Source organism: Terrapene carolina, unplaced genomic scaffold, assembly GCF_002925995.2.
Source record: "Terrapene carolina triunguis isolate 2854851 unplaced genomic scaffold, T_m_triunguis-2.0 Scaffold190, whole genome shotgun sequence".
Lineage (NCBI taxonomy): Eukaryota > Metazoa > Chordata > Testudines > Emydidae > Terrapene > Terrapene triunguis.
The window spans coordinates 2,150,452-2,175,305 of record NW_020664541.1 but is presented as its reverse complement, the minus strand read 5'-3'; the positions used below and the strand labels follow the sequence as shown (position 1 = coordinate 2,175,305).

Sequence of the window (24,854 nt, the reverse complement as noted above, 5' to 3'; positions counted from 1 at the left end):
TAACATAGGGAAATAGATTCAATGTGTGTAATGGCTCAGCCATTCCCAGTCTCTATTCAAGCCTAAACTGATGGTATCTAGTTTGCATATTTATTCAAGTTCAGCAGTTTCTCGTTGGAGTCTGTTTTTGAAGCTTTTCTGTTGCAAGATTGCCACCTTTAAGTCTGTTACTGAGTGACCAGAGAGGTTGAAGTGTTCTCCTACTGGTTTTTGAATGTTATGATTCCTGATGTCAGATTTGTGTCCATTCCTTATTATGCTCAAATAAATTTGTTAGTCTCTAAGGTGCCACAAGTACTCTTGTTCTTTTTGTGGATACAGACTAACACGGCTGCTACTCTGATACAGTAACTCTTCGCTTAACGTTGTGGTTATGTTCCTGAAAAATGTGACTTTAAGCTAAAAGATGTTAAGCTAAACCAATTTCCCCATAAGAAATAATGTATATGGGGGGGGGGGTTAGGCTCCAGGGGAATTTTTTTTTATCAAAAGACTATATTATATATATGTATACACAGTAAAAGTTTTAAACAAACAATTTAATATTGTACACAGCAATGATGATTGTGAAGCTTGGTTGAGGTGGTGGAGTCAGAGGGTGGGATACTTCCCAGGGAATGCCTTACTGCTAAATGATGAACTAGAACTCGGCTAAGCCCTCAAGGGTTAACACGTTGTTAATGTAGCCTCATACTCTACAAGGCAGCACGAATGGAGGGAGGGAAGACAGCATGGCAGACAGAGACGCATACCCTGTGTGTGAAAGATGCGCATTGCCCCTTTAAGTACGCTGCACCACTCTAAGTAGATTTCCTTTTTAAGTAGACCAGGAAGTTGAGAGAGCAGCTGCTGCTAGCACCCTTCGTCCTGAGCCCTGTCGTGTAACCCTCCTGCTCTATGGAGATGGGGTAAGCAGGGGGCAGGGGGAGGGGGACACCCTGACATTAGCCCCCCTGCACAGCAAGCAGGAGGCTCCTGGGAGCAGCTCCAAGGCAGAGGGCAGGAGCAACACATGGCAGTGGGGGAGGGACATCTGAACTGCCGGCAATTGATAGCCTGCTGGGTGGCTGCCGCACCGGGAACTTAGGGGAGCGGGGAGCTGATAGGGGGGCTGCCAGTCCACCCTGGTTCCAAGCCCCCACCAGCTAGCTCCACCAGGCTGCTCTTTCTGCAAGCAGTGGACAAAGCAGACAGTTGCCAAACAACGTTATAAGGGAGCATTGTGCAACTTTAAACGAGTATGTCCTCTAATTGATCAGCAACGTAACAACGAAACGTTAACCAAGATGACTTTATTTGAGGAGTTACTGTACTCATTCAACACCAGCACAAACTGTAAAAGTTAACAGTTGAGACATCTTGTTTTCTCTCAGAAAACTTACTTGAACATTCCACTACTGACTAACTTATAGTTTTTCTGTATTTAATTGGAGGGAATATGACATCTGCAATGCAGGAGAGTTGGCTTGCTGTTGAATTACTGCTGGCAAAAAACCACTTCTAGTACACCTCTACCCCGATATAATGCGACCCGATATAACACGAATTCGGATATAATGCAATAAAGCAGTGCTCTGGGGGGGCAGAGTTGTACACTCCAGCGGATCAAAGCAAGTTTGATATAACGCGGTTTCACCTATAACGCGGTAAGATTTTTTGGCTCCCGAGGACAGCGTTATATCGGGGTAGAGGTGTATAGGCCTTTTATTTAAAAGCAAGTATTGATTCCGCTGTGGTAAATGAAAACTGGCATATATTGTGATTGATCATCTGTTACATGATACTAAAGCTTGATAACGCAACACTTTCAGAATGCACCCATTTTGCCATCTCATTGCAGTTCAATAGAGTCATGTGCTATTACAACCAATTTCAATATTTGGAGCGATTCTTTAGATTAATATTTATTACCTTCTGGCAAACAATATATTCAATGTTTACTCTATACTTTTCAGATTTTCATTAACTTGGGCCACTTTGCAACATAAATACACTTCTAGGCAATCTTCAAGAATGGTCATTTAGCTGTTTTTGTATTTGGTAGCTGCAGAGTAGTTTGGAGGAAAGAATTTAATCACATGGTCTCCAATCCTACAACTGTATCCACTCGGGCAGAGCCCTGCATCTATCTGGAGGCCCACTGAAGTTAGTAGGTCTCTGTGCAATGTGAGCACAAGGATCTGCTAATGAGCAGGTTGCACACTTGCAGGTTTGGGACCACAGATAATATGATCTGTTATTTTCTTCCATGTCTTTTGTCAATATTTTTAGAATGTATAGTATTTTCTTTTTCTGGTAAAACTCTCCTCTTCTTAGTCACCTTGGTGGTTTTGTCCGTCACAAAACTAGTCATATGGAACATATGTCACAACTTTTGATTGTATCACTAGTGGATTGTAGTCAACTATTCTGTTTAATGTGGAAGACCAGAGGAATTGTGTTTTTATACAAGTAAATAGCTCCTCCTTCAGCAGTTACTGTTGTACACACAATACGTTTGTTGTGAACATTACACCAATCATCTACACGTGTACTCATGTAGTCACTCAGCAGACATTTTCTGAAAACATTCAGTCTTTCCATGAATCACTTTGAAGTAATGGCCAGCTACTGCAAATCCTGGTGCAGGAGATTATCCTGGTCAAAGCATTTTAGCTTTCTTGATTTGTGAAAGTTCAATATACTGGAAAGAGATGGCGTTGGCAAATTGTGCATGGGTTGTTTTCTTGTCAATCTTCTTTTTGAGTCTGTGGTGTTCTCATGGCAAGGATGTTACTATGACCCTGGACTGTAGATGAGCATTTTAAGTATGAAAAGTCTATGCAACATTTGAATTTTTTCTAATAATTAGTAAACTAATAAAGAAACAAGCACAAAACATCCACTTTGTCAATTTAACATTATGAAATTGGAAGAAAGTAAACTAGCAACATGTAAATAAAAGCAGATTTTTCATTTAAAAATATATTTACATTTTTAAAAATTATTCACTCTGCTTAGAGGTACTCTCAAACAGATGTGTATGTGTACATACAAAATACAGTTTCCTTAGCTTGTCACTTTCTGTGCCTTTTTAGTATTGTTGCAAAAATTTTAATCTAGGCTTTGTTCCTCACAGACAAGCTTCCCCTTCTCTTTGGGTCTTCAGTGGAGATAGGAATCCTGTTTGTGGCCTCAGCAAATTGGCATGGAAAATGGTGCAATGTTACAAACATCAGTATTATAATTTAGCTGAAGCATCAAATAAGAGACCTTGGGCTATGAGGGAGCAATGTTAAAGACCTGGGTGCAATTTCATAGGTCTCACATTTGCACATACCTAGGTGGTAAATTATTTTGTCTTGCGTTTATTTTGGGCCTTGCTGCATGAGAACATATCTTCTCAGAGTTATATCGCAACTTTGCAAGATGAGTATCTTTTTCATATAGCAAAGAGAGAAAGAGGTGGCAGCTCTAAGTCAACACCCATGAGAAAGGTCTTTAATCTGTAATACAATAGCTAGAAAACAGCAGTCCATACTAACTGGTTTCCCTAAGAAACCACAGCGATGGATGGCCACATTGCACCCTGGAAACCATAGAAGTGGAGACCGTAGACACTCAAGGCAAACCAAGAGGACTAATGAGCCACTCTTGTGAAGATCTAAATTATGTAAGATGTCACAAGGGAGTTGGTGTCAGGATTTTCTTAGAGATGTGAGTTACGATAGAGCCAAGTCTCCAAATGAACCTACAGGGATTGACCCATTACTACCCCCTGTGAACAGATTCTGCAGGGTTCCGTTCATTTGCCCCACATATCCTGGATTTTGCATCATTTACACACCCCAAGTGGAAATCTCTTTATTAGGAATAGGAAATTACCAATTCATTTCACATAAGCCACCAAGCAGATATCAGATAAAATAGTTTTCATTCATTATCAACAGGAATGGATTCAAACCAATGACCTAAAGGTGAAACACAAAATCTTTTGCTTCTATCAATTGCTAATCCCCTGATTCATCCAGTACTCTGATCTACTTCTGAAGCTTTTCATTTTTGTTGGCTTACTGAGTGTAGTATTAGAAAGTTTGCATTTCAGATTGGGCCTTGATAATCTCACTGTAGGTTGCTATTCCAAAGCTAATGAGATAGTAGCTTCTTTTTAACGACGGCCAATTTTAAAATCTTAAATCGGGCTGCCGTCCCCTGATACGGTGCTAAATTATCCAGGTATTGTCTGACTTCATGGTGTAGCAATCTAGGAAGAAATAAAGCCAGACAGAACTATTAAGCAATCAATGACGCACATCAGAGGCCTGCACTGCTGCCACTTCAGAGAAAATTGCGCCATCTCTAATTTTTTGAAAGTCATTGAAATGATTGTATCCCACTATGGTAAAAATTGTTTAGATTTGTTGCCTTGGAATATTAAGAGCAGTGGGCTTTAGAATTTAGCCAGTGGTTGTAAGTGACAATAGCCCAGTTCTGTTCTCTCATAGGAACCAACTGGTAATGGAATCTCTCTCCTCCCACCAGCCCAAATAATCTTAAATAGCATTAGGACCTGATTTTGAAAAGCTAAAGCATTCAAACATATGGCTGTAACTGCGGCCATTTTTTTTCTAAAATATAGTGACCTAAAGTTAGACTTCTAAATTAGTGGCCTGATTTTAAATCTGACAATGAGTTCCTTTAAAGATGTTGATGCTCAACACCTCTGCAAATCAGGATATTTTAATTTAGGTACTTAAGTTCATGCATCCAGATTTGCACCCGTTGCTTCTATCTTTAACTCTATTAAGCCTGGCCATTGCATGTATCTCTGCCCCGTGTTTATTGAAGAGGGTTTGATAAGGACAAAGGAGGCTAAATTGTGGATTTCCTTGCTGTTAAGAGTTTACATCAAAAGTGTGCTGTTTAAATATATTTTCTTGTGTTAATTCTTTCCTCCTCTGCCCTCTGTTTAAATTGTTCTAATGAGATTCAGGACTCATGTTACATCAGTAAGGAATGTTGAGATTTTATCAAGGCACCTAAAATTCTGTATCATATGTGTCCATGGTATAATTCATAGCATCAAATGATCAGGAAAAATTCCTCCCCTAATGCCATCCACCACCTTCAGAGATTCTCCAGTGTGAATCCCCAGCCGTTTAGATTCAGCTCCCTCAAGAACCCAGCCCTCCGTATTACTCAGAAGGAGTCACTAAAGAGCAATGCAAGAGGAATTTCAGACCCAAATTCCAATTTGCACCTTCTCCCAAAATAGTAGCTGCCATTAGGTCACCAGACTGGCCCTTTATAATCACTTCCTAATGCTTATTACCCTGGCTGCCTTTCCATATTGTAAGAATAGAGAAATTAAACAAAATTAAAATGTGGTTATTATGCATTATTGTCTATCACCTAGAATTTATTTTAATCATAGATGTTCCAGAAGTACAAAAGAAATCCAAACACCCTTTTTTACTTTGCATTCCTGTAACTGAAAGACAGTCAAAATACACCTTTTCAGATGTGTTGGATGTTGGGGAAAATTCTTTAATAGTATGAGCTCTTGTAAATTAAGTGGGTTCCTCTACCAGAGATATAGGTCACTTTGTATAGATGTTTATAATGGAAATGCAAGTGGACCACCTACCTATAGCAGTGCTCTATAAAATTAGAGACTATGCCTATAGGTATAGTCAGTATTTTGACTCAGATCTGTAACAGATGGACAGTTTGCTTTTAATGAGTCCTTGGCCCTATCTCTTACTGAGAAGTTTTGATAAACCAAATTATTGAAGATCAAGGCAGTAATCCAAGCTGTGGCTAAAGGTGGACCTGCTGGAGCCAGATGGCTTCCCACTGATTTTTATAAGCAGTTTACATTCTCTTTGGCTGAACTTCTCCTGGATATTTTCAGTGAAACTCCTTCTCATAAAATGTCGCCAAACCAAATTTGGTTTTAGAGTGCAAGTGTGTGTGTGTGTGTGTGTGTGTGTGTGTGTGTGTATATACACACACACACACACATATGTGTATATATATACATGCGCGCGCACACACACATTTCATTCATTTTCACTTAACTGGTAATTATATGCCAGAAATGTAGTTCTGATTTTCTTTTGAAATATAAATGAATGAAGAATACCTCTAGGTATAGCAGTTGAAAATGGCTAAGACCTATGATATTACATACCCCTTTCCTATCCTTTTCTTTGGGTTAGGAGAACCCCTTTAGTAAGGTTAAGTGACCGTATGTTGCATTCTTGCCAATCAATACTTGGTTTCTAGTCATTTTTTAGGAGCTTTGTTGAATTGCTTTCACTCTTTCTCTAAAGCAAATGTTTAAACCAATTATAAAATGTCCCCATCAATTACTCCTAAGCTAGTCACTTGCCATTTGAGTTATACTGATTTACACTTTCATTGTAAGTGGGATCTGATCTATGTCATAGGCAACTGGAATAGGCACATCTGCGATTCCTACTGAATGGGACAACATAGCACAAAAAGTGGAAGTTATAATCTCTTCTGTCCTACATCTAATCAATTGTATTTGATTTTCCTTACCAAACAAAGAACAAAACAAAAAGAAAACCATCACTGATATAAAAACATATCCCAGGAGAGATGTATTAGTAACTAGGTCTTTACCTTCCACTGTTACAAGGGGAGGGGGGAAAGGGGTGCGGAGAAGAGAAGCTTTCCTAGAGAACAGAGTCAGAGCCCTTTTAGATTTGGTGCTTGTGTAAAGCTGATACAGAGGGCAAAAGCCAGGGAGTGTGTTGGAGACTTTGTGTCATTGAGATGATTATAGCTTTTTGCCTAAAATACATAATGTCTTTCCCCATTTAAAATCACCTTGTCATTTCAGATTAGGTGATGAAGTTTGGAATCGATGTTTTGGAATTTTGTATGCTGCTCCTGTACTGTTCTTTACTACTTTAGCTTTTTTTTTTTTTTTTTTTTTAAGTAGGCAAAGACTGATAAGAATAATCACTTCATGGCCAAAGAAGCTACATAGCAGTGCTTCCTTGCCCCCACTTTGGTGGTCTTGGTCTCGTCAGCAAATGTTTTGATGTCAGATTTCTTGACTGAGCTAAAGTAGCTACGTGTCCCATCAGAATCAAGAGCACCTCTCACAAATCTCTCCATTTGTTTTTCACCAACAACTTATTTTCATTAGAGATCTTATTCGTCTGATGTTACCTGCAGATCAGTAGGAATGTTGATAAGCACCTCTGAATGTGATCCAGGGTCAAATGGGTTTGTCATATTATTGATGACATAATTGGTAAGAGGTATAGTATGTTCTTCATCCCTCTGCAGTGCAGAGGCAAGGACTTGTTTGTGGACTTCGTCTTCATTACTTCTTCTTAGGCTCCTTCTTTCTCTCATGGCTTTTGTATATTCACTGAGGACATGTCTTGTGAGGGTCCATTTGACAGGGGCTGGCTTCTTTCTTGTGAATCCTACAATCCTACTGCTGCCTTTGAATCTTTGATGACAGTTATCTCTGTTCCCATGTTACTCCAAATTCAATTGAAAGAACCAGGAGTCTCATGCATAGCAAATTCCCCAGATTCAAAGGCACTGTGAATGTCTTCAGGGAGATTTAACATATCAAAGATGTAAATTGGTATCCACCTGGCATAGCTAGGCCTGTTTTCAGTAAAGAAGTATGTAAGCATAGCACTACGTGTATCTAGGTGAAGTTTCTAATGACCCTCTTGCTCTGCGTGGACATTTAGAAGTCGTATCTGCATAACCTGGAGAAAATGATCCCAGAACTTGAATGTGGGAGACTGGGCATCCCCCCAGGCCTGAAATTCCTCCAGTAGTAGTAGCAGATGCTGTTACAGCCTCATCAAACTCTTCAATGACATTTTGTAAGGATTCAATGTCTTCAGACTCAAACACCTTTTGAGTGTCAGCCAATATTTGCAAGACAAATACTGGACCTACATGAGTATACTCCTTCCTGCTCATACAATTTAACAAATGAATAACGTTTCAGAGCACACAGAGCATCAAATGCTAGAGTGAAGCCACATAGAGCATGTGATCTGCAGTACAAGCTGCATACACATTGGAATCAACAAGAAAGTCTAGCAATCCAGCGTCTCCCCAAAATTTCCCAATACATGCAGTAAAACAGCACAGGGTATGAAAACCAACCACGTGGATCGCATTGGTACCAAGTTTATTTGGGAGGTCCCCATTCACTTTCTGAGCAACAGCATACAGCTGCTGATCCATGGTCTGATCAGCATGCTGCTGTCCTAGAGCTGCTAACACTACCTTATATTTCAGAATTGTAGTATAGACTGTGGCCATGTCAGTTGGTTTGGCATCCACAATGCTATCCACAAAACATTTGAATGACTTAAATTCTTGTTTCAGATTACTAGCGGCTTGGATAGCATGGGCTAATGTTATGCGCTGCATAGAACAATGGTAGACTTGCCTTCTCCATGCTGTACATGGAATGAAATTGCAGAACCATAGTGTTTTTCTAATCTTGCCTGTAATTTGCTACTAGAATATATTGCAGTTTCTATATCTGACAGTAATAGAGCTTTGTATCTTCATAGAAGTTTGGACAGGAGAAGAGTCTTGTTGAACATAAGATCATTGTCCATCTCTTCAATCAGCTGATAAAATGCAATATCATAAGGTGACTGTATTGTTGTAGCATAACTAGATGGTTTTGCTTTAAGATTTGTTTTGCTCACAGAGTAAGAAGGGCATGGTGAGTGATAAACTGCATCCTTGACAATCAAGTCTTCCACAAGTACTCTGAGCAACATGTCATCTCTTTGAAGTGCTGCCTCCCTTGGTTGCTTTCTCAAAAGTTTCTATTTTATGAAGTTTCCTGCCTTTCTTGTGTGTTTTTCTTAAGCAAACAATGCAACAGGACCAATTGCTGGAGGACATGCTTGCTCTGGTGGCTATAGAAGCAGGTGAACATGATGCTGTCTGATCAGATTCAGATTGTTTTCTTTCCTGGGTTCAGTACCACTTTGACATGTGTCAAATTCAACTTGATTTATGTCTGAAAGCAACCCCTGTGATAGAGTATTGGTGGCACATCATGTAAACTAGAAAACTCATCCAGTAGTTGCCAATACAATTAATCTCTCCTTGTTTCTGACACCAGCATCACAGAATTCTAGCACTGGTGGCTCTTGACAGTTTTGCATTCTTTTGATTGTTTTGACAAACAACCACGCTTTCTTCAAAGTTTGTGGGGAGTCTTTCTCTTTGATGTAAGCATTGGGGGACTTGTATTCTCCATGTCTTAATATACTGTATCTTCCCTGTAGAAGTAAAATTCCCAAAGTATATTGTTAGCATTACTGTCATTACCACCACCATTTGTACACGTATACAGACTTGTGATAAATTAGATCTATATGTTAGTATCAAAATTGTCATTTTTATTTAGTGAGCACTTTGATTGAAGCCCAGTGTAAAGCTGTTTATTGTCATGTCTCACAGTAATACTGACCTGTGCATAAGTGTCACTGAATTAAAAAGCTAGTTTCTAGAATATTTCAAAAACTAGTACTGCATGCAAAGGCAATTACAAATTAAATACCTCACCATCAGGCAAATTATTTCCAGTAGAGACAGCGAAGTGTTAGTACCATTATACAAGGCATTGGTGAGGCCTCATCTGGAATACTGTATGAATTCTGGTCTCCTGTGTTTAAGAAAGATGAACTCAACCTGGTACAGGTGCAGGGAAGGGTTATTAGTATAATCAGAGGAATAGAAAACCTACCTTATGAGAGGAGACTCCAAGAGCTTGGGCTGTTTAGCCTATCCAAAAGTAGGCTGAGAGAGGGGATATGATTGCTCTCTATAAATACATCAGAGGGATAAATAGGAGGGAGAGGAGTTATTTAAGTGAAGCGCCAATGTGGACACAAGAACAAATGGATACAAACAGGCCATCATCTAATTTCAAGCCTAAATTTGTTGAAGGTTTCTAATCATCAGAGGAGTTAAGTTCTGCAACAGCTTTCCAAAGGGAGCAGTGGGGGCTAAAAAACCTAACTGGCTTCAAGACTGAGCTTGATAAATTTATGGAGGGGATGGTATGATGAGACTGCCTGCAATGGCATGTAGCCAGTCTGCAACAGCTAGCAGCAGGTATCTCCATTGACCAGTGATGGGACATTAGATGGGGAGGACTCTGAATTACTACAGATAATTCTTTCCCAGGTGTCTGACTGATGGATCTTGCCCACATGCTCAGGTTCTAACTGATCGCCATATTGTTACAGGAAGGAATTTTCCTTTGGGTCACATTGACAGTGATCCTAAGGGTTTCTCGCCTTCCTCTGCAGCATGGGGCATGGGTCACTTGCAGGTTTACACTAGTGTAAATGGTGGATTCTCTGTAACTTGAAGTCTTTAAATCATGATTTGAGGACTTCAGTAACTCAGCCAGAGGTTTTGGGTCTATAACAGGAGTGGGTGGGTAATGGTCTGTGGCCTGCAATGTGCAGGATCTTGTTGGTTCCTTCTGGCCTTAAAGTCTGAGTCATTGAGTCTAAAACCTTCTACAAGGCAGACTAGATGCTAAATTGTACAATCAAAAGTTTACAAATGCAGAAGCATTAAATTAGGATTCATGTGCATTTATATCTACCCAGGATGCAGTACAAACTGTGGGCAAGCAATCTATTGCTACTGGTACACAACCTTCAGTATAAGATTTATCTAGTCAGCAAATTTCAACTGAAAATATAGAAAACTATTACAGTCACATTTGTGATACTTTGACAATTAAGAGTATGCGATGTGAACACATTTAATGTTATATGTTGCAAAATATTGGTATTCACCATTTTTGCCATATGAAAACAGCTTCATCATTTCTGGGGAAAAAAATACTTACCCATGCAAAACTCAAAAAAATCTTCTAATATGTTGTCATTTGGTAGATTTGACCAATAAACCCCACTTCAAGGTGAGTAAGTAAAACCTGTAGTCATAGTCATGCTGCAGTATTTCTAAAACTGAAGAAAATGACACTTACTCATTTTGAGTATCATTGTTTCATCTCACTGAGAGGTGTATGGCCTCACTTGACAGCTCCGCATCCTACTTCATCTAAACGTAGGTAAAATAAGCTTTAAAATTATATATGATGTGTGTGTCAGGTGGGTATGTTAAACTCCAAAAATACGATTATTATTTTTTGGAGAATGGCCACATGCCTATAGTGGTTATCAGATCTTCATAATTGACAACCCAGTGGCCATAATCCCTTCATCAGAAGGCTTTCAAACACATATGTGGGTGTTGGGTTTGACAGGGCTGTCACTGAGCCAGAGCTCCATCCCACATGGTGGAGGCAGAATCCCAACTACATGCTTGTTTCATAGCCATACCCCGCCAACGCAGCAGAACTTTCAGCAGTTCTGTTGAATTGAGAGCCTTCCTTGGCTTCTAATAGCATGAGTGATTTTAACTTTTATTGATTGAGAATTATGCTTGATACTGGTTAATCATTTTTCTACCTTTTCTGAAGTTCTTGCATTTGCCTCTCCCAAGAAGTGATGACTGGACAGTTTTCCAAGTATCTGTGTGAGAGTTCTGAAAATTGTTTTCTCTATTCAGCACAATAGACAACACAGTTGAAAAATGACTTGGAAAAATGTGTAGTCTTTGACAGCACCTAAAGCACCCCACTGCTTTCTTAAAGAAAATGGGTCTGTTGTGAAACCATAATTCATTCCCTCTTTATTTTGCGTAAAGGTTTATTAGCTTATGATTTAAGCAAACCATCTGGTCCCGCTGGCACTGCACACTGTCAGGCCCAGTGTTTTTTTCCTTATAATATGTTTCTGAAGTTAGTTAAATTACATACTTAAGTCCCAGCTTTGGCCTGTGCTTTTTCCATGTCTTAACATCTGCTCTTGGAAAGCTTTCTGGGTTCCAAGTAAGTTTACATGGAGCCAGGACTCTTTCCTTTCCCTCTGACTGTCTCCCATGCCCTCTCATCAGTTCAATTCAGTGAAAAATAATGGCAGAAATGTATAGTGCCTATTTAATCTCAATCCTGTAAAAAAAAAAAAAAAAATCCAGGGGGTTGACGGGGCGACAAATAGCAGCAGACCTGAAAGGACTAGGAGAGCATTCTCTGAGAGATCTAGAATGACAGATGGTGAGGAAGTTTAGTCTCTTTTCTTCCCTGGCAAATTCTTATCTCACTCCTGACTTCTGATTTCAAGTCCTTTTTGACTTGGTGTGAGCTTTCTATTGTTAGTCAGAAGTGCAGGTTTATAATATCTTTTGTGTCTTGTGTCCCATGATGCTTTTCACATTAATCATATGGGGAAAGTGTATTGCTCAATGTGATCAAATTCAGTAATTGAAAATATACCAGGTCAGCCTGGAGTTTTGGAAAATAAAAACTGTGCTGGATTTGCACAAAGCTAATGCTAAAATTGTTGCTAATAGTGGGTATCTACCATCTGGTGGATTCTTGAAGTCTGTATTCTCCCAAATTCCAACTCTTCTTATCCTGTCAATAGCATTTGAAATGAATATTGAACATAGATGTCTGTCCCATTGTCCTTTAAATCAACAACTGAATTCTTCCCTTTTAAAGCAGCAAGTTAAAAAAAAAAAAAAAAAAAAACTGGCTCTTTTTAAGGATGCAATATTGCATATTAAAATTTAACTTCTTATGCTTCATGACGTGAAAAGCAATATATCTGTGCTGTCTTGGCAAGATCCCTACAATGCAGGGGTCTGAATTCAGGATTCAAGCTCAGTCCCATCCTCATGAGACAGCAGGATCTAAAAGCTGTGAAAGCAGCGTGGACAACTCATCCGAGAGGGGAATGGCATATCTCATTTTCAAATGACCTCTGAGACCTTTGGGTGTATGTTAATAGAGTAAAGAAGGAGCAAGATCTAGTCTTCAGCTAGATGGAGAAAGTTACCCCAATGCAAATTTGAGGGTAGATGTAAATGAAGCAAAAGAAAAATAACAAGACTTCAGGAGAATCTTAAACAACCTGGAGGAAGGTGAATTGGACTCCATCAGTAAGAAGGTGGGGATGATTGAGAAAGCCAGTCAAACTTCAATGAAGAAAAATGTCTGTTTAGAAGCGAGGAAGACACGTATAAACTACGTATATCCTGAGTTCATACCAAGTTCCTCAAAGTCCAGCACATGCTGTGAATATGCAGTATGCTGAATTGTCAAGTGGCTAAATTATATTAGTCAAGTACAATTCTCCCAACATTAAAGTAAAAAAAATCTTTTGATGATACATGTATATCACTGGCATAATTCTGAACCTAATTTATCTTCAGTATTTCCTGTTACATAAGTAACTGTATGAAATCTTAGGGGAAAAAAATCAAAAGTAGCATTAATTATGAATAAATAAATAAAATTAGACATATAAGTTGCCTACAGTCAATGCTCCTGTGCCACTCACTCCAGCACTGGCTCCTGGGATATGCAAGGACTTGGGTGCAGTAAAATTGATGAGTCACCATCTCCCTAATATTGTTCTTTCCTGTTAGTTTAATTTAAATGTTCCCAGTGAAATGACCTGAATGTGCATAATTGTGTGTATCTGAGAGAGTTCTGTTGTAAATGTATTCATCCCTATTTGGCAAAGTTGTATCTTTTCTAAGAAAAAGCTTAACATAAAATCACTGGGGTGACTATCACTTCTCTTTTTGCACAATGAGAGATGGTGACAGTTCAGTGAACTAGTTCATTAGCACATTATAGTGTCCAGCTGTTTTCCACCTGTCTGAGGCATTAGGAGACCTAGTTTTCTGTTTGCTTTTCGTGAGTACAGTAACTTAGCAAAAACATACAATTAAGAGAATTGCCAAATGGAATAGTTCAAAAAGATTAGCAAACTGTGATAATGCAGCCTCCAAAGAATTCAGTCCTTTCTGGTTGCAGAGTTTAGATCTTACTACTCTGCATGAGGAGCCTTGGCCCAGATATCAGCTGCTGGCATCAGTGTACCCTGTGAATAACCCAGATTCGTCATGGATGCTGCAGGTCTGCATCAAGCCAGCCCTTGGTGTTAGTGTTGCAGACTTGTAATATGACTAGGAATGGATTGGTGGATTCTGAAAACCTTTTCCCCCTAATTAGGGAAAGGTTTGTTGCCACAAAGATTACATCTTGGCAAGTAGCAAACTGACATAAGCCCTTGTGCTTGTTGAAGTTGGCTATGCACTTGTTTAGTTGAGGTTACTTTTTGTTACTAAAAAGATGGTTTTGTGGTTGGCACACACCCTTTCTCCCCTCCCCCAATTAAAAACAAAATGTTTATCCAGATAGTTCTGATTGTGGAACCATGCAATGGAAATGGCTGATATGCTATACACCTTGACTTCCCTGCTTTTCCCTTTTTCTAGACATTATCTTCAGTTTCCTTGCTGATGTTTCTTTCTGCTTTTCTCCACTACTTACACACTTTTTATTTGCATTTTTTTAACCACACTACTTTTTCCATTCTATGAAATTTTTCTCTGGCGAGTTTCAAGACAGACAGAGCATCTGATCTGTTTTGCACAAAAATAATACTCCACCTCAGACAGGAAAAGCCTGGTTTGGATGAATAAAACTGGCTATTTTATGTATGTTAACCAGTTTACAGTGAGTTTCATTTTAACTTTGTGTCACTTAAGGTCTCTTTCATTTTTTTGATCTCTGGGCAAACTCATTCCTGTACATCTTGAGCTAAGAACTGCAGTTTTTATTTGGAAATCAGATTTATAATATAATGGGTAAGATCTCTGGTGAAAAGTGAAACCTTTATTTTTAGAACTGAAATGTTTCTTGAGAATAAACAGTAAGAAAATGGAAATATTTTTTGTACTCAAATACATATGACTAGAGAGAGATGTGCTATACCCTAGCCAAATGGGTCTACTTACATGTAAGCATACTGAATTTTCTAAAAACCAGGTTGCTGTTCTTCATACAGTACATTTTTCAGTGCTTGCCTAGTCAGTATCCAGTCTGAATCACCCTTATAAAAAGATGTTGGTAGGAGCTGAGTTTAATCTAATGTTAGGAATTTATTTAAGGTGTGGAGAGGAGATGTGGTCACAGATTTAACCCAGAAAATATTGTTTACCTATAGGCAATATTAAGATCTGTATTCTTCCCGTTGGAGACACATTTTAAAACACTTGTGTCACTCCTTACTGAGCCCTCCCTGAGGAGTTGGTTATGACTGGGGGGTTGATTAGGGCACCCTAAATTGAAGAGTCTAGGTGCAAGAAATCCTCATGCCTCCTGAGATTATTGCAAAATTATTAAAATATCTGGTAATGTTTCTGTGTTAGAATACATTGGTACTTGAATGTTTAGTTGTGTTTTAACACCTGCTAATTAACACAATTGTAAATTCTAGCTCAGGTAGGACTCAAACATTTTTTCTAGTGCAGCCTTGGGTAAAACATGACTTGGAAGGAACATCTGTTTAATGTTTACACACAAATTTACAATCATGTTAGTTCTGAATTTGAATCATTCCCACACTGTCAAACATCACATAGGGCAAGAACAAGGCTCCACCATCCTTGTCTATCCTGAGCTGATTTTCGCCTATTCTCTGTGGTGTTAAGTCCCAGAAATTAGCCCTCTCTAATTACTGTTTGATGGAGGGATTCTTTCATTTCGCCCAATTTATGTGTTCCTCCAGCCGCACAGTGGCACTCCTGCCAGACTGTCTGGCTTCATTTCATTCTTAACACACATCCCACATATTTCTGTCTTCTTTTCCGGATAACTTTGGAGGTATGAAGTTACTGAATTCCCTGAAAAATCTTGACATTTATCGTCAATTAATTCCATTTAATACCTGGTATTTTCCTGAGACGTTTGCCTCTGAAGGCATTTAGACGTCTTTCTATACCTTTGGTGGGATTTCCAGCTTTCACATATATATGTTAAGGTGGAAATAATATTTGAGTTGAAGGTTTGTAATTTGGTCTTTAAATTGTAGATCTTCAGTGTGAATCGACATCTGCTAATTAATGTGTTAAAGCATCATTAAAAAGTCAAATGTAGGCACAGCTTATGTATGCAGATGCTACTTGCACTTTCTTTCCCTCCCTTTCTCTCCCTTATATGCAGTATACTGTACACATGTATTTACATGCCTGTTTGCAGACTGTTGGCTCTAATCTCAGTTGTGATGTCCAGTAAATTTCTATTCATCATGTTGTACTGTTTTTCTGTCTTTCCTCTTCTTCCTCCCCCTTGCCCCCCACCCTAAAAAATAAACCAAAACAAAAAACTCTTAGGTAGAGGAGTTGATGATGGCTATGGAGAAAGTGAAGCAAGAACTGGAGTCCATGAAAGCAAAGCTGTCCTCTACCCAGCAGTCTTTAGCTGAGAAGGAGACCCATTTAACCAACCTACGAGCAGAGAGGAGGAAACATTTGGAGGAGGTTCTGGAGATGAAGTGAGTATTTATTTCCATTCCTTATGCCTGCACTGTATTGACATCCCCTCACTTCTCCTTTTACCTCTGCTTTTGGTGATCTAAAGACAGTTACTAAATTGCACTTCTCTACAGAGAATTACAGTTATCTGTGTTCTCACTCAAAGTTTCAAAGGAACCATCTGACCAGGAGCTGTGTACATGACTAGGACTAGATTTTCTACTGGAATGAAATATATATTTTTCCTCCCTTGTCATCCACTTTCTTCCTATACATTGGTGATATTATTTTCATTAGTTCCCAAAGGCCCTAAATCAGAATCATGGCCCCATTGTCTTGTGTGCTATATGAATTCTCAATAAGACATGGACTCTACTTTGAAGAGCATACAATGTAACTTAAGGCAAGGCATCAGTAAGTGTAGCAATCAATAGAAGGGAAGGAAAGACGAGGATAAAAGTAAGTACCAAGGTAACAGTAATCTCCTAAATCAAAGCATAGCTGCTGTATTGCCAGATGAAGATTTTTCAGGATCATGTGACTGGTTCATTGGCACTGCTGAAACCTAACTGAAGTTGAGTTTGAACTTGTGTATGTTTTTCACTGCCACCCCTCACACAAGGAGTCTTTAGTATGGCCAAGCATTGAAGTGTTGGGGAAAGGTGTGGGATTAGATTTCTAAGACTTAAATACTTCCTAAATTCTGACCTCCCTTACAGATAAATGGTTATCTTTAGTTTAGGGAGGCATGAATCCATTTAGCGCAATGACGGATAGCACTGCCGGCAGTTCATTAAAAACACTTTCAATTGTTTAGCCAGCCCTGAAGAGAAGGAATATTTTTGTTGGCAGGACTTGCAGTGGTTCCTCCACTGTGGTTTTTTGAGCCATTATTTATTTAGTTAACTTTTCTGTGTTAACCTCTTTCCTTTTTGAAAAAAGAAAAGAAATGATAGAAAAACAACTCTTACAAAATGGAAAGAGAGGTGGCTCAAGTCTTGAAGCTCTAACTTAAGAGCTCACACTCTTCAATATGGCTTCTGTGGCCATGCAGGATTCACCCCGCGGCGTCTCCTGCTGGTCGTCTCGGGAATTAGCTCTTTTCCAGCTTGGGCGCCCTCTGCAGGCCGGTGTCCCGCTTGTCGCTGGCCCCCCGTGTCCCTCCCTGGACCCGGTGCCCCTTGTCTTTGGGGTGCTGCCCCTTAGCAATACCCCTCAGTCTCGGTCTCCCCACCCAGGGGAACCCCCAACCCTCTATCCCCGTCTTGCCTCAGTCGTGGCTACTTCCAGTCACCAACTAGCCCCCGTTCCCTGGGGCAGACTGCAGTATAAGCCACTCATCACTGGCAAGGAGGGTTTGGACCTGCTGCCTCTGCCTGCCCTCAGCAACCTCCAGTACCCGTTGGCCTTGAACTAGGCCAGCAGCCTGGGAGGTTTCCAGGCCAGAGCTCCCCAGCCCTGCTCCACCTTAGGTACCCAGGTACACTCCCCAGCACCCAGGCCCTTCTCCCTCTAAAGGCAGAGGGAGAGTCTGCCAGCTCCTGGCTCAAAGCCTTTTTATAGGGGCCGGCTGTGGTCTGTTTGGGTGTGGCTCCCAGCTGTGCCTACTTCCCCAATCAGCCTGGGAGTTGCTTGCCCCAGCCACAGCCCTCTGCTGGGCTGTTCTAAGCCCCTCAGGACAGGAGCGGGTGACCACCCCACTACAGCTTCATATTCAGCTACCTAATACAATCTGACCTAGATCTGGCACCGGGACACTGCAAGACTGCAGTGCTTAAAAAACATACTTTTTAGTTTTAATAAAACATTTATTGACTTATAAATTTCACTGTCTTGAGAGTTGATGTATTGGGGGATGGGAGGAATAGCTCTTAAGTTGATGTGGGAATCCAAAGTAACTTGAGATACATCCCATATCCAATCTTCTAGCAGCACTCTCTCCTGCCAAATTGCTGCGCCAAACCTTCTCATTAAAATATATACAATATTCAGTATATCCTGAAATGTACTTGGAATTGGGTAGCTGTAGTACCTTTAACATACCACTCACTTCTTTTAAATGATGACCTATATTAACTAGTTAGTTATTGTTGGAAAGTTATTGCATAGAGTGAAAGTGAGTCTCAGGAACCAAATAAACTGGTAGATCCATTGTGACCTAAGAAGGGAGGAGAGCGGGAGAGAGAAAATTAATGCTGTCAACACATGGACAGAGACGGAAAAAGCATTAAATTTGTACATTGAAGTAGTTGAACATGTTGTAGACTTCTTTAGTCTTCCTTAAAGTTCTGTAAAGCTGACAAAGGCATCTAAACCTCAGTACGTTAGAATGCACCCTTACCATAAGCCTCTTTATTATGGACAAGTCTCTACTGTTGTCTCCCAATCCATAAAATAATACCTTACATTTATAAGAAAGAACTGCAGTGTACCCTTTCCTGTTCAACCTTCACAATCTACTGCTTTTGAAGAGAAAGAGAGTTACTGCTGAAAACTGAGACTGGAAAACTTAAAAATACTTCTCAGATAAACTAGAGAGTGTACTGCAGTTTGTAACTCATCTCTTTTGGCTTGAGTGGTTGAAGCAAGGCCACCTTTATTTTTAATTTTTAATTGCCATATTTTCTGAAGGGTTTTCTTGTATGATATTGTAGTGAATGTGCTACAGAAGTTTTGGAGTGTTTGTTATATCCCCTCAAGTCAGAGGTTCAACTCAACCATAAAAATGTGCTCAGGACTAGACTGATGCATGAAATGTGAGACCAGGATCAGTTATTTTTAAATAGCTTTTGAAAAGGACTCTCTTCTTCTGTTTTCAAGCTATGCCAAGAGTATTTTTAAATGTAAAACTTCAGTATAGAATCTGTACTTCCTCAACTCAAAAGTACCTTTTCTTGAGTAAATATACTATAATCCACCTGGTTTTGGTATTCTTAAGCACAAGCTATAGTTGTTTGCTGATTGTACAATAATTCATTAAGGGATCTAAGCATGGATTTGAGTGTGTGCGCCTCATATAGATGACTTAAATGCTAACTTCAGGCTATAGCGACAATCTTCAAAGTAGAAAAGATAAGTATGCTAGACAGTCTGTTACAGAGATAATACGCATTTACAAAATTGTTACTCAAAGTAGAATTTGTGTTTATTCAATGGACTATATAGTTTTGAGTGAGTCATTCTATACTAGTGAGGGAATAATATGCTTATTAAAATACACCTCTACCACAATGTGAACTGCTGCAAAGGCGGAAATCCAGTCTCTAGAGAAAATGATTCTCTCCTATACCCTTATTCATCTGACTCTGGGATTTACATTTTGTTGTAACTCATTATAGAGGAAGCTGGTAGGGATTCCTATATTTAGGTTGCCTAACATTTTCCATTATAAAAGATACTAGTGACCTTTTTGAGAAACTCTGACACCTCCAGAGTTTGCAGCAGGTCTTTAAAAATTGGCAGGGAGAAAGCCTTTGAGCCAGTGAAATGCCTATTTTTTGTCCCATTCAATTCTTTTTAGTCTTGGGTTATAAATTGTTGAAAATCACCATTTCCCTTCTGTTCCGTGCATTGGCATCAATATTTTGGCAACATGCAAAAATAACTGAACACAAACAGTCTAATCTAAGGCTGGGCCCATGCCACTGCCAAAGCAGCAGCACTGAGAATTCTGGTAACAGACAGCCATACTGCTGATGGAACAGCATTGGGACGTAGAGGGGGAAAGAAATCAGACTAGGCTCCCCTGGATTCAGCAAAAGCCTCTCCTGCCCCGTTCTCTGGGGGATTATATTGGGCAGGAGTTTCCCTCCACACACATGCATCCCTACTGGAGGAAAGTGAGCCAAGGCAAAAGTTCCCCTCCTGCTGCCCTCCCAGATTCAGAACATGGCCTCAGCAGCCCATCTCCCACCCCATCCCACAAGATAACAGCTTTCTCCTGTAGGCCATTAATGTATATAGTCCTGTAACTCAAGTGATGCAGAACTCTGTGATACAATGCCAAAGTTTCTTAGTTCAAGCCCTGATGATGATGGGTAATGGGGCAGTTATTACAGTTGTACGTAAAGAACTTGTTTTTACTTTTTTCTTAAAAAAGAAAAAACCATGCAGCTAATAACAACCTATGACATTATATACAAAATCTCTTCTGAAAGAACATCATTTAGATTATAAAATCAAACACTTAAAGGTTAGGAAATGCCATTATTTAGGTTGCTCATGCAACCTTAGTTTAACCCCCTTGTGTGTATGCATTATGATATTATCTTTAATTACACAAATGCCTACTATTTTTCCACAGGATACCTGCCTCATTCAGAATATAGAATGGACAGTAGTCAGAGAATGAGTCAGGCTTGTGTAGCAGCAAATTAGGCTTTTTTTCTGCCTCATTTGTTCTACAAGTTGGAATGTGTACAGAGAATGAGGCAAAGGGCTGCTAGAAGAGATAGGTTGCCAACGCAGGTGAATGCATACGGGAGGACTCTGTTCTAGCCCTGCCGCAGAATTCCTGTGTGGTGCTATGCAAGTCACTTAAACCAAAAATTTTGGCAGATGGCCACTAATTGTATGTGCTCATTTTCTAAGTGCCCAATTTGAGACACCTGGGACCTGATTTGCAGAAGAGCTGAGCACTCACAATTGACACAAAAGTCAGTGGGAACTGTGTGTGCTCAGTATTTTTGGTGGTAAGGCAGTGTTGTCTGGAGGTATGAGCATAGGGTTGGGAGTCAAGAAGGTCCTGAGTTCTAATTCTGGCTCTCTTACTGATTCATTGTGTAGCATCAGGCAAGTCTCTTGTCTCAGTTTCCCAATTTGTAAAATTATGATGATGATTTCTTATCTCATCGTGGAAATAAATTCATTAATATTTATGAGGCACTCACACACTATAGGTGGTAAATGCTCTAGAAAAGAAATGAATAATTCTGTATTCACTGCAGAGTTTGGGTTGCATGGAGTAAATAAAGGTAGGTGCCACACAGAGTAATGAGCCTCAAAGAAATATTGAACAGCAGCCTCATTACCCAAGCACTGTCCAGTCTGTCCACTGAATGAGGCAGGGGTCCTATGGAAAAATATGATATAGTTCTGTAATTAAAGATTGTATCATAATTAAGGATATGATTCTGTCACGGAGGTCACAGATTCCATGATTTTCCAGGATCACCATGACTTCTGGGGCAGGGCTGAAGCAGCCGTCAGCCCTGGGGCTGCCAGAGCAGCGGCCCCTAGATCAGCTGACTGGCGGCCAGACTGAGGGCCATGGAGTAGTGGCCTCCAGAACAGCTGGCCAGCGGTCATCCCTGGGGCCACCAGAACAGTGGCTCCTGGAACAGCTGGCCAGCGGTCATCCCTGGGGCCACCAGAACAGTGGCTCCTGGAACAGCTGGCCAGCGGTCATCCCTGGGGCCGCTAGAGTGGGGGCAGTCCCCAGCCAGTTGGAGCAACAGCTGGGGTTGGGTCAGCCCCTCTGGGCCTGGAGCATCCCCGGTGAGCCTATGCCACAGGAGCAGTGGCAGGGCTGGAGCAGCTGCAAGCCTTGGCACCGCACTGTTTGCTCCTCCCCAGGGTATTTTTGGTAAAAGTCAGGGACAGGTCATGGGCTTCCATGAATTTTTGTTTATTCCCACGACCTGTCCCTGACTTTTACTAAAAATACCCATGACAGAAGCTTAGGCATATGCATTATGATTAAGATTACAGGAGCAGAATTAAGGTTGTATAGGAAGCCTTAATTCTAGCATTTATTAACTTTCAAATGGTTGACTGCAACTTAAATGTTATTCTTCGAGTGCTCGTACATGTCCATTCCACTGTAGGTGTGTTTGCGCCCCAAGCACAGTCTCTGGAAATTTTTCCCTCAGTGGTACCTATCAAGTCAGCTCTGGCACCCCGTGGTGCTGCATGCTCATAACACCGGAATAAAGGGCCCAGCTGACCCCGCACCACCTCAGGTCCTTCTTACCATCCATGATGGTCGCTGGAACTGCTGTCCTTGCTGCGGCAAACTGTTCTCAGTGGTCTTCATTGTTCTTCATTTCTTCATATTGTGTATAGTTGCAGTGTAAATAGTTATTTGTTTAGTTAGGTAAGTTTAGTTGGCACTTCTCTGTCAGTTAGTGGAGTTTTGTCCATTACAAATTACCATCCGGTGCCTTGGTCATCGAGCTTCAAGCCCTGTGCATCCTGCAACAAGGCTCTGCCTTTAGGCAACGAGAGTGCAGGTCGCTCAAAGTGCTTGGGGGATGCTCACATAGGGAATCGCTGTCAGATCTGCCACAAGTTTAAGAGGACCAGGAGGCAAGGTTAAAGTTCCTATCGATGGAAGCGGCACTCAGACCTTCCTCCGAACCGAGCCGGTCGGACTCAGCACAGATTACCTCAGGGTTGGTGCGGAGCACTTCTCTCTCCGTGCAGGAGTCCCAGCACCATTCACCATCCCCGGTGCCAAGAAAGAAGCATAAGAAGCAGATGGCCAAGAGGGGACAATCCCCTATTCTAAAGAAGGCCAGGCATGAAGAGCAGAGTGGAATGCTACTTAAGTCAAGCCACTCTTCTGCCTTGGCATCACAGGCAGCCCCATTGACCCTGGTCTGTTCGCAGGCACCATTGAGTCTGGTCCCAGATGAGCCATCAGCACCAGAGGGACAGCTCAGCACCAGCGCTATCATGGTGCCGTCCACTCCAGAGGTGTTTGCCGTGGCCAGAGACCTGCTGGCATTCTCGGTACTCCTGTCACCGGCAGTACAAGAGTTGGCATCCTTGGTGCCAGTGGACAGGACAGACCACGTCGCCCCTAGCTGCCATCCAGTTCTGTGCTCCACAGTACTGCCCAAAAGGAAACAGTCCTTGGTGGCCCTGGTGCAAGCTTACCCACCCTGGCACCAATAGAAACTGCACCTCCATGGTCCCTAAAGGAGGACTCATCATCTGAGTCGGAGATTGGGTTGTACTCCTCTTGTCCAAGGAGTTGCCTTTGTTATCCCTCCAGTCAGCTCTACCCCTCCATGGACCCAGGCACAGGAGTACCATCAAGTGCTTGGCTCAGTGGTCACTGACCTATGCCAATCCTTTTGGAACCTGTTGGGATCCCCCCCCCAGGCCAGGACCCCACTCAACACACAGATAGTCGGTGGCCTCTGAGAAAAAGGCACCTCCATCCCATTGGTATCGACCTTCATGATCCAGATCTGCCGGATCTTGTCCACACAGAAGATAAAGGAGGAGGGCCACCTGGTGCAGGCCGCCTCCTCCCCAGACAAGGTGGTGTGGTAGGCATGTCACTCTCTCTCAAGATGACTTCAAGGCCCACCACGTGCTGCTAAAGATGTTGATCTCGAACTTAAGCTTGCAAGGTAAGGTAGTAAAAGAATCCTCCCATAGCCTGGTCGACATCCTGGTCGCTGCGGGCCCATCAAAAGTGGCCCTACCTCTCAATGAAGCCATTATGGATCGTGTGAAAGTCCTGTGGCAAACTCCCGCCTCCCTTCCCCATCACCTCAAAAAGAGCCAAACGGTAGTACTTTGTGCCCACCCAGGGTCATGAGTTCCTATACTCTCATCCCCACTGGGGTCCCTGGTGGTCTCTGTGGCCAGTGAAAGGGAGAGGCAGGGCCTACAAGGGGCGACACCTAAAGCAAAAGACTAAAAAAACCCGATCTTTTTGGTAGAAAGGTTTATTCTACTGGTGGACTACAGCTCAGGATCGCCAACCAGCAGGTGTTGCTGGGCAGATGACTTCAGTGTGTGGGACTCCATGTTGAAGTTCAAGGACTCACTCCCCCAAGAGTCCAGGCAAAAGTCCTCCTCACTGGTGGAGAAGGGAAAGGTAATAGCCAGAGCTTCCTTGTAGGCAGCCCTGAATGTGGTGGACTCGGCACCCAGGTCCGTGGCCTTCACAGTGCCACTCCTAGGAGCTCATGGCTACAGTCCTCTGGTCTCCCAACAGAGGTCCAGCAATCCCTTCAGGACCTCCCTTTCGAAGGGGCTTCACTCTTTTTGGAGCAGATGCGAAGCTCCATGTGCTGAAGGTCTTCAGAGTTACCTTTAAGTCCCTGGGACTATATACTCCAGCAACTTTGATAAAGCATGACAGGCCTCAGCAGCCCTCCCGGTTCTCTGCCCCATTATCCCGTCAGGACTTGCAGAGGAGATGGAGCAGGTTTTTTTAAGTGCAGATATCCACTCCCATCTGGCTGTGTGCAAGAATCTGCTCTGCCCAGACACCCAGGGGGTTTGAAACAGACCTTTTGATGGCACACCTGAGGCCGTCATACCAGTTCCTGTGCCAGACCCCAGGTCCCCTTTATTTTCGGACCACCTGTCCCACTTAGCACAGCGTGTTCTCATTTCACCACAGACTGTTGGGTATGGAACTCCATAGAAACGGGTTATACACTCCAATTTATTTCTACCCA

General features: G+C 41.5%; 1 protein-coding gene across 7 annotated transcripts in view; it reads left to right on the top strand.

The window, feature by feature from the left end:
* Window positions 1–24,854, top strand: part of ERC1 (ELKS/RAB6-interacting/CAST family member 1) — a 524,735-nt gene that overhangs the window by 315,186 nt on the left and 184,695 nt on the right. For all 7 annotated transcript variants that reach the window (XM_024204585.2, XM_024204602.2, XM_024204575.2 and 4 more), the window contains one exon: window positions 16,291–16,451. In XM_024204585.2, the coding sequence (XP_024060353.1) occupies window positions 16,291–16,451 (161 nt within the window). The remainder of the gene's footprint in view (window positions 1–16,290; window positions 16,452–24,854) is intronic.